Source organism: Pristiophorus japonicus, chromosome 10, assembly GCF_044704955.1.
Source record: "Pristiophorus japonicus isolate sPriJap1 chromosome 10, sPriJap1.hap1, whole genome shotgun sequence".
Lineage (NCBI taxonomy): Eukaryota > Metazoa > Chordata > Chondrichthyes > Pristiophoridae > Pristiophorus > Pristiophorus japonicus.
This window is the reverse complement of record NC_091986.1, coordinates 119,169,340-119,184,618: the sequence shown is the minus strand read 5'-3', so window position 1 is coordinate 119,184,618 and position 15,279 is coordinate 119,169,340. Positions and strand designations below refer to the sequence as shown.

General features: G+C 47.3%; 1 protein-coding gene across 10 annotated transcripts in view; it reads right to left on the bottom strand.

Moving 5' to 3' along the window:
• Positions 1–15,279, bottom strand: part of rab30 (RAB30, member RAS oncogene family) — a 333,798-nt gene that overhangs the window by 11,752 nt on the left and 306,767 nt on the right. For all 10 annotated transcript variants that reach the window (XM_070892049.1, XM_070892053.1, XM_070892056.1 and 7 more), the window contains one exon: positions 2,836–3,019. In XM_070892049.1, the coding sequence (XP_070748150.1) occupies positions 2,836–3,019 (184 nt within the window). The remainder of the gene's footprint in view (positions 1–2,835; positions 3,020–15,279) is intronic.

The following is a 15,279-nucleotide window of genomic DNA, read 5'->3' as shown; positions in this document are numbered from 1 at the left end:
ACAAGAGATTGGTGTGCAAAATCAAAAGCACATGGTATTGGGGGTAATATACTGACGTGGATAGAGAACTGGTTGGCAAACAGGAAGAAGAGAGTCGGGGTAAACGGGTCCTTTTCAAAATGGCAGGCAGTGACTAGTGGAGTGCCGCAGGGCTAAGTGCTGGAACCCCAGCTCTTTACAATATACATCAATGATTTGGATGAAGGAATTGAGTGTAATATCTCCAAGTTTGCAGATGACACTAAACTGGGTGGCGGTGTGAGCTGTGAGGGGGACGCTAGGAGGCTGCAGGGTGACTTGAACAGGTTAGGTGAGTGGGCAAATACATGGCAGATGCAGTATAATGTGGATAAATGTGAGGTTATCCACTTTGGGGGCAAAAACGCGAAGACAGAATATTATCTGAATGGCAGCAGATTAGGAAAAGGGGAGGTGCAACGAGACCTGGCTGTCATGGTTCATCAGTCATTGAAAGTTGGCATGCAGGTACAGCAGGCGGTGAAGAAGGCAAATGGTATGTTGGCCTTCATAGCTAGGGGATTTGAGTATAGGAGCAGGGAGGTCTTACTGCAGTTGTACAGGGTCTTGGTGAGGTCTCACCTGGAATATTATGTTCAGTTTTGGTCTCCTAATCTGAGGAAGGACGTTCTTGCTATTGAGGGAGTGCAGCGAAGGTTCACCAGACTGATTCCCGGGATGGCAGGACTGACGTATGAGGGGAGGCTGGATCAACTGGGCCTTTATACATTGGAGTTTAGAAGGATGAGGGGGGATCTCATAGAAACATAAAAGATTCTGACGGGACTGGACAGGTTAGATGCGGGTAGAATGTTCCCGATGTTGGGGAAGTTCAGAACCAGGGGACACAGTCTTAGGATAAGGGGTAGGCCATTTAGGACTGAGATGAGGAGAAACTTCTTTATTCAGAGTTGTTAAGCTGTGGAATTCCCTGCCGCAGAGAGCTGTTGATGCCAATTCATTGGATATATTCAAGAGGGAGTTAGATATGGCCCTTACGGCTAAGGGGATCAAGGGGTATGGAGAGAAAGCAGGAAAGGGGTACTGAGGGAATGATCAGTCATGATCTTATTGAATGGTGGTGCAGGCTCGAAGGGCCGAATGGCCTAATCCTGCACCTATTTTCTATGTTTCTAAGACATCTGGGCTAGAAAAAGATGAAACATTTCTCAAGGCTTCTACCTCTGACTGTTGACCAGTGACTTCTGTTGGAACGTATTGTGTGTGGACAATGGGGGAGAACAGGACGACAAGATCAGGCTCAGCTGTGATATCCTCTATGCTCACAGATGAAGAATGGACACAAGTGAGGTATTGGGGGTTGGTGGCACCCATGGAACCGTACTCGTCTGGTTTTGACATATGAAGTTCAAGTACAAATGAGCTCTGACTGAGGCTCCAAGTTCAGAGTTGTTACCTTCACACGGAACCGGAGTCCAAACCAGAGTCCAAGGAGATAGGGCCTGTTAAAAGTGCCGGACTGTGGAGCCTGACCTGACCTTGTTCAGTGCAAGGGGATTTGGGCTAAAGTTTCAGGGTGAATATCAGCGGGTTATAGGATTATCAATAATTACAAGTAAAATATCGAAGCGTTATACCTAGATACATATAGACTATCGGTGGAGTTATTGTAGTACTGTTGGTTATGATGGGAATCTGATTATCACTATTACTATTAGTTATCAGCAACTTCAGAGAGTTACCATTCGTTACTGGTGGAATCAAACTTCCTCCCACTTCTGGTTTTGAATGGCTCCCCCACCTTCGGATCCCATCCCCTCCCCTTCTTCCCCGCCCCCATGTCTGTTCACGGCTGATCTCCTGGTTCTTGGAACTAATCACACCATTGCTGCTGCTGCGAAACCAACTACAGGGGACCCAATCATTATAAAAGATAAATGCAATAATATTTGTAGAGTCATGTGATTGGGCATCACTTGGTCAGAATGTCACATGATCAAACCTCCAGCAATGCATCCAACCAGAGTTCCCAACCCTACAACCAACCCCAACATGACTCGAATCAACATTACAGATTGTGGGACTGGACAGCTCGTTGATAATTCCACAATCTTCAACTTGATTTACAACTCCTCGGGTACTGAAGCTGCCTATAGCAGCCAACAGCAGGACCTGAACAATATCCAGACTAGGGCTGATAAGTGCCAGATAATGACCATTTCAAACAAAATAATATCCTTCCCATGTCCTTTAAATGGCACCATCAATATTCTGGGGATCACCATTGGCCAGAAGCTGATCTGGACCAGCCATATCAACACCATGGCTACAAGAGCAGAACAGAGATTGGGTATTCTGCAAGGAGTGGATCATCTCCTGACCCTTCAAAAGCCTCTCTACAAGGCTCAAGTCAGGAGTGTGATTGAATACTTAATTTCTACCCCTGCACGTGTACTAACATTCCACCCTCTCCAGCACAGGCACACTGCGGTTGCAGCATGTACAATATACAGAATGCCCTGAAGCAACGCACCAAGTTTACTTCAACAATAAATCCCTCCCCTGCAATCTCCATCACCAGCAAAATAAGCAGCAATGTTGTGGGAACACTACCACCGCAAAAACACACATTATCTTGCCTTGGACATACACTGCTGTTCCTTCATTGTCACTGGGTCAGAATTGTGGGATTCCCTACCATTGTGGGAACACTATCAGAAGGACTGCAGTGGTTCAAGGAGAAGGCACACCAACACTTTCTCAAGGCAACAAATGCAGCCTTGCAAAAACAAAATTGAAGGCTCACAATGATTGCCTTATTAAAAGATTATTCCAGACACTGCTCTTCCTACTTACCAACTAAAACAGTGGTAACTTTATTGCTAGCATACTGCTCAATCTCCCTCAGCCATTCAGGAAGACAGCGGAAAGATTCTTCACATGTGATATCATAGGTCAATATTAAGGCATTTGCACTGCGGTAATAGCTCTGCGTGATGGATCGAAACCGTTCTTGTCCAGCGGTATCCCAAATCTGGAGCTATGGGACAGAGACAAAAAAAATGTTTTACAAATCAATGTGATTCACTGCAGAAAGATGTGAAAACTTTGGCCGTAATTTTAACCTAACCCACCCAGCATGAAACTGACGGGATTGGGTCAGCTGCCCGTTTTACACCCCACCAGATTTTGCTGTCTATTGATCTATTGATTTTGCTGTGGGGGCCAACCCCATCCAGTCAGTTTCCCACTGATTACGAAAGGTTAAAATTACCCCCATTGTTCTTCAATTTTTCTTTGCAGATTCAAATTATATTTGACCCAGTCTAGACTGGGGAAGAGCTGCCCTGGCTCACTGACTGCCCTGGGACACTTTGGGACATTAGCTCCCGTCATTGCCGAGCTCACCGGCTGTCCTGATTCCCACCACCGGGGGTCCTTCAATGGAGATTGTAGTCGAGACGTTTGTGTTAAGCATTAGATCCTAAACACGATCTTTGTTATAACCATGCATCAATTCTGGACACAAGCCCTATTAGCATATAACGTTGGAAACTGTTGTCTTTCCATGATAGTGCCTCGTCAATTAGCTTATGCCATGCTATTGTCAAGTTTATGGAGGAAGATATCTAAGAATCGGGCGAAGCGCAGGCGCATGGGAGAAGGCCCTGCCCAGCTCGCCATCCTGACCGACCTTGAGGAATGCGCTGTGGCACTGGCCGGCAGCCACAGTCGCTCGGTCACCACCCGTGGTGAGGCAGAGCCCTCCCTTGCATCACGTGAGTAATGTGTAAAGCAATGTTAATTCAAAGTAATGTAACCGTAATTCATATACGAATGATGTCATGCAGTTTCTGTGCTACTCTCAGGTTAACAACATAAGAACATGAGAAATAGGAGCAGGAGCAGGCCATCTGGACCCTCGAGCCTGCTCTGCCATTTGATAAGATTATTGCTGATCTGATGCAGGGCTCAGCTCCACTTCTCTGCCCGCTCCCATAAACCTTCACTCCCTTATCATTTTAGCTCCGACTGATCCAGCCTCCACAGCTCTCTGGGCAATGAATTCCACATAGATGTACTACCATATGTATTACTATATGAATCATTAATATGTAACATCTCTCGGTCACATTTATTGTAGTAATACTGCTCCTCCTACGTATGCCAGCGTAACGCAAAAATAAGCTCAATTGTGTTTTGCAGGTCCCACAACTCCGATGGCACAACAGAAGGAGGCCATACCTGCCCCTGGCAATGTGCAGGTGGTCATCACCACGGGTGCAGAGGAGGAGGACACCACCGAACCAGAACCAGAGGAGGAAGTTATGGAAAGGGAGGAGGATGCCTCTTGCATCACACTGGATGTCGTACCTGCGGCCACTTGGTCGTCGTCATCTTCGACAGAAGAAGTAGCGGGTCCAAGCGGCTTGCAGCCGACGACTCCAAGGCGATTAGTGCTCACACTGACCCCACAGAGGTCGAGTCAGCGAGGTCAGCACACGCCGCTATTGGCAGATCGCATTGAGGGCAGACTGTGCATGGAGAGTGTCGCGATAAGTCGAGAGCTCCCCCAGGCGTTTGGTGCGTTCACGGGGATCATGTCCTGGCTGTCTGCTCGCATATTGGAGGATATGCAGCAGATGATCCTGGAGATGCGTGAACAGACCACCACCATCCATGCCTTGCAGCATGGGAGACTGGTGGGAGATGGCACTGCACTCCGCCAGCACAGATGCGAGTCAGGAGGAAGAACTTCCTTCTGGCTCGGAAGTCATTTCCTCAGGAACGTCTTCCCCTCCACCACCCCGAGACGATCCTGCTACCGTCACCCCTCCCCCCCACAGCAGGAAGTCGAGGTTGCCCGCTGCAAGTCATCCTCGTCCCATTACCCGGGAATTTAAACAGGAGGGGGCTAAGACACGGGGGGTGTAGGTAGAGGACCTGGAGGGAAACGTGGCCGCAGGTAGGGAGGGGGGTTATTGTTATTCTGTTATACTATTGCTGTTGTTGAAATGTATTATTATTGTTGTGAGATCGGTTGGGGGGGGGGGGGGGGGGGAGGGCAGGTGGTGTTACATTTTAAAAATGAAAAGTTTATTGTTCAATCATTACATTTTTTTATTGAATTTTACAATTGTTGTGCGGTGTCTTATAACGTACAGTAAGTTAAAACATGAATACAACAATTGTTGGAAAACAATGGCCAGGCCAGGATGAAACGTTACGCAACTACAACTGTTGTCTTTCCATAACTGTAACTGTCACCAATGTAAGTTCATGCAAAGCATTCATTTATGAGCTGCTGACTCAAGGGTTTTGCAGCTGCATAACTCCCACGGGATTTTTCCAGTCTTGCGGGAGGGGGTTGATCGCCAGGCTGATTGTCCTCCCCGAGATCCTCATCATCCTCTTCCTCCACGTCTGCCTCTTCCGCCTCCACTCTCTCCTGAGGTGGACCAGCAGCCCCATCTGGCAATTGTTGTCCTCTCCTTACAGCTAGGTTATGCAACATGCAGCACACCACAATAAACTCAGCGACCTGGTCAGGGTGGTATTGCAGGCTGCCTCCAGAGTGGTCCAGGCATCTGAAGTGCTGCTTCAGCACTCCAATTGTCTTTGATGATATTGTGTGTAGCTATATGGCTTTCGTTGTAATGCTTCTCGGCTTCTGTCTGGGGATTATGCGGGGTGTGGGGGGGGCGGGGAGGGTGGGTGCATGAGCCAGCTGGCAAGGCCATATCCTTTATCCCCCAGCATCCAACTGTGACTTTGTGGCTGACTGTTAAACAGGTCAGAGACAGTGCTCTCACGTAAGATGTGCGCATCATGGATGCTGCCTGGAAAATTAGCATTTACTGCCATGATTTGGTTGTGGTCGTGGGAGTGAAATCCCCTTCAGTTACCAAACACCACCGCATCCTATAAAGGTGCTCTCAAGGCGATGTGCTTACAGGGAAGTTTGCGATTCGAGAAACCCAAAGCCCTCCCGTGTGCCTTCCTGGTCATAGGGAAACTTATAAAGTTCATCCTGCGTGCGTAAAGGGCTTTAGTCACCTGTCAAATGGAGCAATGTGTGATGTGCTGAGAGATACCATAGATGTCGCCAGCTGAAGCCTGAAAGGAGCCCGATGCGTAGAAGGAAAGTGCCACATTAACCTTTACCTCAACAGGCAGTGCGGTCCTCATGGTGCAGATAGGCTGCAGATCTCCCTTAATTAGCTGGCATAATCAGCGATTACCTCCTTTCGGAAGCACAGCCTCCTAAGGCACGTGTTATCGGACAAGTTTAGGTAGGATTGCTTTTCCCTGTAAGTTCGTCGGGTGCAAGGTTTCCTCCTCCGCATCAGTCTGCTACCTCTTTGATTGGGCTCTTCACTAAACTCAACTTCAGTCTCCAGCATGTGAGCATTTACAAATAATGGTAGAGAAGTTATAGACCCCATCACTATTGCTTTAAATGCCCTTTGTCCTCAATAAATAAAAGTGTGGGCAGGCCAGTCAGTAAAGCCCTTAAGTAACTCACACATTAAAATTATCCTAATAAGCCCCTTCTTCAAGCAGCCTCTCACTTCCTCCGACGTTCAAAATAGCATCCGTAGTGCCAAGTCCTGTGAACAGTGCCAGTTAGGAGCAGCTTTTCTCCAGCTATCTCCTTGGCGAGCAATCAGCCCGGCAATGTGGCAAAAGTTGCGGTGGGCGATCACCGCGGCAATGTGAAATTCTTGTGCGCCGAAAGTTGGGCCGGCAATCTTTGGCCGATGTTCCGGCCCAACTTTCCACTTTTTAAGTAAAATGGGCGATAGCCTGCCTATTTGGGTGACAGATGGGCAATAGCCCAGCGATCATCAGTGGAAAGTCAGGTACAGAGACTCAGTATCCACAGCCCTCTAGGCCAGAGAATTCCAAAGATTCACAAGCCTCTGAGTGAAGAAATCCTCCCTCATCTCAGTCTTAAATGATCTACCCCTTATCCTGAGATTATGCCCCCTAGTTCTAAACACTCCAGCCAAGGGAAACAACCACGCAGCATCTATCCTATCAATCCCCTTCAGAATCTTGTATGTTTCAATGACATCACCTCTCCTCCTAAACTCCAGAGAGTATAGGGCCATTCTACACAATCTATCATAGGAATCAATCTGGTGAACCTTCGTTGCACCGCCTCCAATACAAGTATATCCTTCCTTAGATAAGGAGACCAAAACTGTGCACAGTACTCCAGGGGTATGGTCTCACCAAGGCCCCGTACAACTGTAGTAAGACCTCCCTGCTCCTATACTCAAATCCCCTAGCTATGAAGGCCAACATGCCAACATCAGTCATTGAAGGTTGGCATACAGGTGCAGCAAGTGGTGCAGTTGTACAGGGCCTTGGTAAGGCCTCACCTGGAATATTGTGTTCAGTTTTGGTCTCCTAATCTGAGGAAGGATGTTCTTGCTATTGAGGGAGTGCAGCGAAGGTTCACCAGACTGATTCCTGGGATGACAGGACTGACAGATGAAGACAGACTGGATCGATTAGGATTCTATTGACTAGAATTTAGATGAATGAGAGGGGATCTGATAGAAACATATAAAATTCTGACCGGATTGGACAGGTTAGATGCAGGAAGAATGTTCCCGATGTCGGGGAAGTCTAGCACCAGGGATCACAGTCTAAGGATAAGGAGTAAGCCATTTAGGACCGAGATGAGGAGAAACTTCACACAGAGTTGTGAACCTGTGGAATTCTCTACCACAGAAAGTTGTTGAGGCCAGTTCGTTAGATATATTCAAAAGGGAGTTAGATGTGGCCCTCGTGGCTAAAGGGATCAAGGGAGACAAAGCAGGAATGGGGTACTGAAATGCATGATCAGCCATGATCATATTGAATGGTGGTGCAGGCTCGAAGGGCCGAATGGCCCACTCCTGCACCTATTTTCTATGTTTCATTTGCAGGATATGGGCATTACTGGCAAGACCAGCATTTATTGCCCATCCCTAATTGCTCTGGAGAAGGTGGTGGTGAGCCGCCTTCGTGAATCGCTGCAGTCCATGTGGTGAAAGTACTCTCACGGAGCTCAAATTTCGGGCCGCGCCTAGAACAGCGCGGCTCTGAGAGCCACGCCTGATTTCCGCGCTCAAAAGCGCGTCAAACACTTACGGAGCAATTCTCCAATTCGTAGCTGCTCCTTTCCAGCTCGGCGCAGCATGGAGACATCTACGGGGGCGGGGGGCCAAAGCATGGCGCCGATTCGGAGACTGCAGGGGGCGAGGCTAGGTCAGAGAAGACAACGTCGTGCCGGCAACCCTGCGCGTGCACGCATGTGCAGGGAGAGACAAACATTGGCACTCGGCCATTTTTAAAGGTAAATGAGGAAAAGTGCTGATTTGTTTTGTGGAGCTGTGGAAAGGCTTGTGAGTGAATTTTGGTGATTTTTTGTGCCTCAAGGAGTGCTTTTAGCAGCACTGTTGAAGAAATCACCTGCTGAAATCAGTGAGTGCTGCTTTTTACTGCTAAACTTCCAGAACAATTGCTGCATAGGTGCATGCAAAATAAGGACTGTGTTTTGAAAAATCAGAATGTCAATTCAATACAGCAATTGAACAACGTCCACTATGAACAAAGAATTTCTTGCATGAGGAAGTGGAGATATTAGTAAACGTCATTGAGCAGAGATGGCAGGAGCTGGATACCAGCAACAGAGGTCGCAGAAAAGTGCCACAAAAAGAAATGAAGAAACGCTGGAACCAAGTTACAGAAGATTACTGCGCAGTGGTGCATACCATGATATCTGGAAGCCAGTGTAAAAAGAAATGGCACGACCTTGGTCAAGTAGTTAGTCTAAATAATACTTTAATTTTTTTATGGAATCGTAACTGTAAATGTGATTATCTGTATATGTCCCACCCTGCAGAAAGACACACTCTGTAAAACGTTATATTTTAATCTTTGCAGAAGAAATTGGCCCACAACAAAAAAGAACTCGAACAGGAGGAGGCCCACCAAATCTGCATCCACTGACACCCTTGGAACAGAGGGTAGCTGCTCTGATGAGTTGTACATGGAGAAAAGCAATCAGTACAGCGCATGCTGGCCCACATGAGAGGGAGAGGGCAAGTCCTGAAAATGCATCGTGGCCCTTCAAATCAACCTGCTGCCTGGCCTGCTATGAGAGAGAATACTCATGCCACCCATCCTGCCTCGTCCTGTGCTGCTAACCATTTGACTGTTCTGATATATTTTGCAGAAGATGATGATGATGATGATAATAATGATGCCAACCCTGAAGTTCTTGAAGATCCAGATCCAGTAGAACCAAATGCAGACGATCCAGACTGGCTGCAGGCGGCGATGACTGAAATGTCTTCAGGGGAGACCTTCCAAATTAATATTTATGAGCCCACATTAGCGGGCATCAGAGTTTCAACCCCTTGCATAGGTTCTGGTTCCACCTTCCATGGTTTTGATTCCGACGTTGCGGGTCCCAGTGGTGCTGGTGATATAATGGAGCAGGTTACACCCATTCACCCACCATCCCAGCCCACGGCTCGCACTCGAGTTGCCGGATGCAAGACCCAGGGCTGCACCGTCCAAGCCCGAGGCTCCCAGTGTAGTGGTGCTGCGAGGCAGACCCAGGCAGAGGAGAAGGAGATTCGAAACATGTTCCCCTGAGATGCAGCGTGCAACAGATGTGGCTCAGGTTATGGCATTGGGTGTAGAGAGCAATGAGCTTACCCGATCACTCGTGGGCAGCATCAGTGCAGTGGGTGAAGAGGTAACAGTACTTACGGGAGAAGTAGCAGTAATGACACGGGAAATGAGGGAGGGAATGTCCGAGGGAGTGGAATTGACGGCACAGGCCATCAGAGAGGGCATGCAAGTGACAGCACAGACCCTCATGGAGGTAGCTGCTGCAAAAAGGGCATACGGCCCAGCCAATCAAATGACACCCCCATGAAGAAGTGAACATTCACCGAGATGTGGATGAGAGATGGTTGCAGCCTTTCTTTGCTGCTTTTGTTCTTGTTCTTGATGTAACTGTAGTAACGTTTTTCAAATTGAAATTGTTTTGGAAGTTTTGTAACTCTACAACTTATAAGTAACCTTAGTCATATTAAACAATAAAGTTTGATACAACAAATATATTACACTAACATTAACTTTTCAATAAAATATTTTTTCAATAAAACTGTTTCATGTTCCATTAACACAACACAATGTAGGAACAACTGCAAAGAATAAACATGTCCATGCGCAACAGTTGTCGCTGAGCCCTCAGGCATCAGTAATTGAAGCGTTCACGGATGAGCTGCTGGCGCAAGGCTCGAGCAATCGTTAAAGGAGCACGATGGATCGCCCTCCTCTGACCTCATGCTCCGGCATCAGGCACTTGCATGCTTTCCTGATTGTCGTTATCATCCTCATCCTGCTCTTACAAAATACTATCAGGCACTCTCCCCTCATGTGAGTCTTCTGGTTCCACTACCAGCTCCTGCTGCCTCATGATGGCTAAGCTATGCAGCATGCAGCACACAACAGTGAAGTGACCCGACAATCTGAGGAGTATTGCAAGTGGCTTCCGGAATGGTCCAGGCCTCGAAAACGCTGTTTCAAGATGCCAATGGTCCTCTCTATGATGCTGCGTGTCGCAATGTGCGCCATGTTGTATTGATGGTCAGCTTCTGTCCGTGTTACGCGTCGGGGCATCATGAGCCAAGTGGTCAGGCCGTACCCTTTGTCTCCCAGTAGCCAGCTCTGCCCTTCTGGCTGCTGCTCAAACATGTCAGATATAACGCTGTCGCGTAGGATGAACGCATCGTGGGTGCTGCCAGGGTATCTCGCATCGACTAACATGATACGCTGCTTGTCGTCACACACGAGCTGCACATTAATGGAGTGGAAACCTTTTCTATTCTTATACTGCTCAGAATCCTCCGCAGGTGCTCGCAAGGCGATGTGGGTACAATCAATGCAGCCCTGTACCTTTGGGAAGCCAGCAATCCTAGAGAAGCCCACAGCCCTGTCATGCATTGCTCGTGCAATCATTGGGAACTTGAAGTCATTCCTCCGCGCATACAGTGCAGCCGTAACCTGGTAAACGCAGGCATGTATTGCATGTTGAGAGATGGCACAGACATCTCCAGTTGTAGCTTGAAACGATCCCGAGGCATAGAAGGCAAGTGCAGCTGTTACCTACACTTCAACAGACAAGACAGTTGGCATTCTGCTTCTGGGCTGCAAATCTGCTCTCAGCATATCATAGAGCTCAACGACAACTTCTCTGCGGAAATGCAGCCATTTGACACAATCAGCCTCGCTCATGTCCAGGTACGACTGCCTGGCTCGATATTGCCGACGTGGGTAAGGTCTCCTGCCCATCAGCCTATGGGCTATGACGTTCCTGGTGCGGTGAGCTCCAATCAATTCTCTCCTATGCAGTGAATTGATGGCGAACCATTGCATAATCCATGGTGTTAATAATGCAGCACCCATACTTGAATTACAAATTTATCTTTTAAACTTGCTGGCTGGCTCTCTCTCCCTGTGCTTTGTACGCCTCCCCGTCTCCTGGTCAAACGGCCTGCAGTCTATTAAAATAACTGCACAGCTCTGGAGGCTGCTGTGCTGCTGCTGCTTCAGACAGGTAGGAAAATTCAATTTTATTTGCTTTATTTATCATTTATTATTCAGGATTGCTCATTATTTGTAGAAGTGAGACTGTTGAATGCTTGTAAAATTTAATTACTTCCCTTCCCCCCTCCCATCTCTCGTTCCCTACACCTGATTTGCAAGTGTAGTCAAGGCTTTTCCTGAGCGTACAAAAATCTACACTTACTCCATTCTAAGTTAGTTTGGAGTAAGCTTTCACTGCCTAAACTTGCAAAACAGGCGGAAGTGGCTAGACACGCCCCCTTTTGAAAAAAAAAATCTGATCTACAATGAAACTGTTCTAACTCACTAGAACTGAAGCAAACTAAATGCCGAGAATTGCAATTTCTAAGATGCTCCATTCTAAACTAGTTGCTCAAAAAAAATAGGAGCAACTCAGGCCAAAACCGGAGCCCAAAGTGCTGTTGAGGAGGAGTTCCAGGATTTTGACAAGCAACGATAAAGGAACAGCGATCTATTTCCAAGCCAGGATGGTGTGTGACTTGGGGAACTTGCAGGTAGTGGTGCCCTTGTCCTTCTAGGTATTTCAAGTTGTGAGTTTGGGACATGTGGTCGAAGAAGCCTTGGCAAGCTTCTACAGTGCATCTTGTAGATGGTACACACTGCAGTCACGGTGGAGTGTGAGAATGTTTAAAGTGGTGGATTGGATGCCAATCAAGCAGGCTGCTTTGTGCTGGATGGGGGTCGAGCTTCTTGAGTGATGCTGGAGCTGCATGCATGTAGGCAAGTGGCAAGTATTGCATCACACTCCCCCCACTTGTGCATCGCAGATGGTGCATTGGGGAAGCGAGATATAAGTCGGTCACTGCAGAAAATCCAGCCTTTGACTTGCTTTTGTAGCCACAGTACGGGCTCAATTTTTCCCCAGTAATTTGTGCCGTTTTTTTGGCCTAACTGAAAAAACAACAGTTTCCCCGATCAATTTGCACCAGCGTAACTCAGTTAGTTCCGATTTTTTTTTAGGTAAGTTTTTTTTTCAGCCAAAGGGGGCATAACCTGCCATTTGGCCTGGAATGGGGCAGGGGAATGGGACCGGCAGGCCCTTCGTCAAGGGGCGGGGGAAGCAGACCAGCACCGCACTCCGGCTGGGGGCGGGGTTCGGCGTCGGCATCAGGAGGGGGGAAAAGACACTAATAATTGGAGGCAAGTTGCTGCAATGTATTTTAATGTGTTGCGAGTTGGCTGCATGTTCACTCTGCAGCCTCAGCGCACAGTGTCCCTGGTTACCATGGCAACCTGATATTTTTGGCGCAGATCAAGGCTCCAACCCCAAAACTAAAGGACAGGTTAGGCTGCACCAAAATGAAGAAATCAAACGGGGAAACTTAGAACAATTTTTTGGCGTACTTGGACCCAAAAAATGGGCGTAGCTCTTCAAGTACGCAAAAAAAGCTTTGGAGAAAATTGAGCCCTATGTATGTGACTGGTCCAGTTAAGGTTTTGGTCAATGGTGACCTCCAGGATGTTGATGGTGGGAGGATTAGACAATGGTAATGCTGCTGAATGTCAAGGAGAGGTGGTTAGACTCTCTCGTTAGAGATAGTTATTGCCTGAAACTTGCGTGGAGCGAATGTTACTTGCCACTTATCAGCCCAAGCCTGTACGTTGTCTAGGTCTTGCTGCAAAAAGGCATGCACTGCTTAAAAAAAAGGAAAAGAGTGGCTAAAGTAAATGTTGGTCCCTTAGAGGACGAGACCTGGAATTAGTAATGGGGAACATGGAGATGGCAGAAATGCTGAACAAATATTTTGTATCAGGCTTTATGGTAGAGGACACGACAATATTCCGACAATGGGTAGTCTCAGGGCTATGGGGGGGGGGGGGAGAGAGATGAATTTAACACAATCACAATCACTAAGGAGGTGGTACTCAGTAAGATAATGGGACTAAAGGAAGATAAATCCTCTGGACCTGATGGCTTGCATCCTAGGGTCTTACGAGAAGTAGCGGCAGGTATTGTGGATGCATTGGTTGTAATTTACCAAAATTCCTTGGATTCTGGGGAGGTCCCAGCAGATTGGAAAACTGCAAATGTAACGCCCCTATTTAAAAAAGGAGGCAGACAAAAAGCAGGAAACTATAGACCAGTTAGCCTAACATCTGTGGTTGGGAAGATGTTGTAGTCCATTATTAAAGAAGCAGTAGCAGGACATTTGGAAAAGCAAAATGCGGTCAGGCAGAATCAGCATGGATTTATGAAGGGGAAGTCATGTCTGACAAATTTGCTGGAGTTCTTTGAGGATGTAACGAACAGGGTGGATAAAGGGGAACCAGTGGATGTCGTGTATTTGGACTTCCAGAAGGCATTTGACAAGGTGCCACATAAAAGGTTACTGCACAAGATAAAAGTTCACAGGGTTGGGGGTAACAGAGGATTGGCTAACTAACAGAACAGAGAGTCGGGATAAATGGTTCATTCTCTGGTTGGCAACCAGTAACTAGTGGGGTGCCGCAGGGATCAGTGCTGGGACCCCAACTATTTACAATCTATATTAACGACTTGGATGAAGGGACCGAGTGTATGGCAGATGAAGTATAATGTGGATAAATGTGAGGTTATCCACTTTGGTGGTAAAAAGAGAGACAGACTATTATCTGAATGGTGACAGATTAGGAAAAGGGGAGGTGCAACGATACCTGGGTGTCATGGTACATCAGTCATTGTAGGCTGGCATGCAGGTACAGCAGGCGGTTAAGAAAGCAAATGGCATGTTGGCCTTCATAGCGAGGGGATTTGAGTACAGGGGCAGGGAGGTGTTGCTAGAGTTGTACAGAGCCTTGGTGAGGCCTCACCTGGAGTATTGTGTACAGTTTTGGTCTCCTAACCTGAGGAAGGACATTCTTGCTATTGAGGGAGTGCAGCGAAGGTTCACCAGACTGATTCCCAGGATGGCGGGACTGACCTATCAAGAAAGACTGGATCAACTGGGCTTGTATTCACTGGAGTTCAGAAGAATGAGGGGACCTCATAGAAACGTTTAAAATTCTGACGGGGTTAGACAGGTTAGATGCAGGAAGAATGTTCCCAATGTTGGGGAAGTCCAGAACCAGGGGTCACAGTCTAAGGATAAGGGGTAAGCCATTTAGGACCGAGATGAGGAGAAACTTCTTCACCCAGAGAGTGGTGAACTTGTGGAATTCTCTACCACAGAAAGTTGTTGAGATCAATTCACTAAATATATTCAAAAAGGAGTTAGATGAAGTCCTTACTACTAGGGGGATCAAGGGGTATGGCGAGAAAGCAGGAATGGGGTACTGAAGTTGCATGTTCAGCGATGAACTCATTGAATGGCAGTGCAGGCTAGAAGGGCCGAATGGCCTACTCCTGCACCTATTTTCTATGTTTCTATGTTACGTAGCCAAGTTTGCTGACGATACAAAGATGGGAGGAAAAGCAATGTGTGAGGAGGACAAAAAAAAAATCAGCAAAAGGACAGACAGGCTAAGTGAGTGGGCAAAAATTTGACAGATGGAGTATAATGTTGGAAAGTGTGAGGTCATGCACTTTGGCAGAAAAAAAATCAAAGAGCAAGTTATTATTTAAATGGAGAAAGATCGTAAAGTGCTGCAGTACAGCAGGACCTGGGGGTACTTGTGCATGAAACACAAAAGGATAGTATGCAGATATGGCAAGTGATCAGGAAG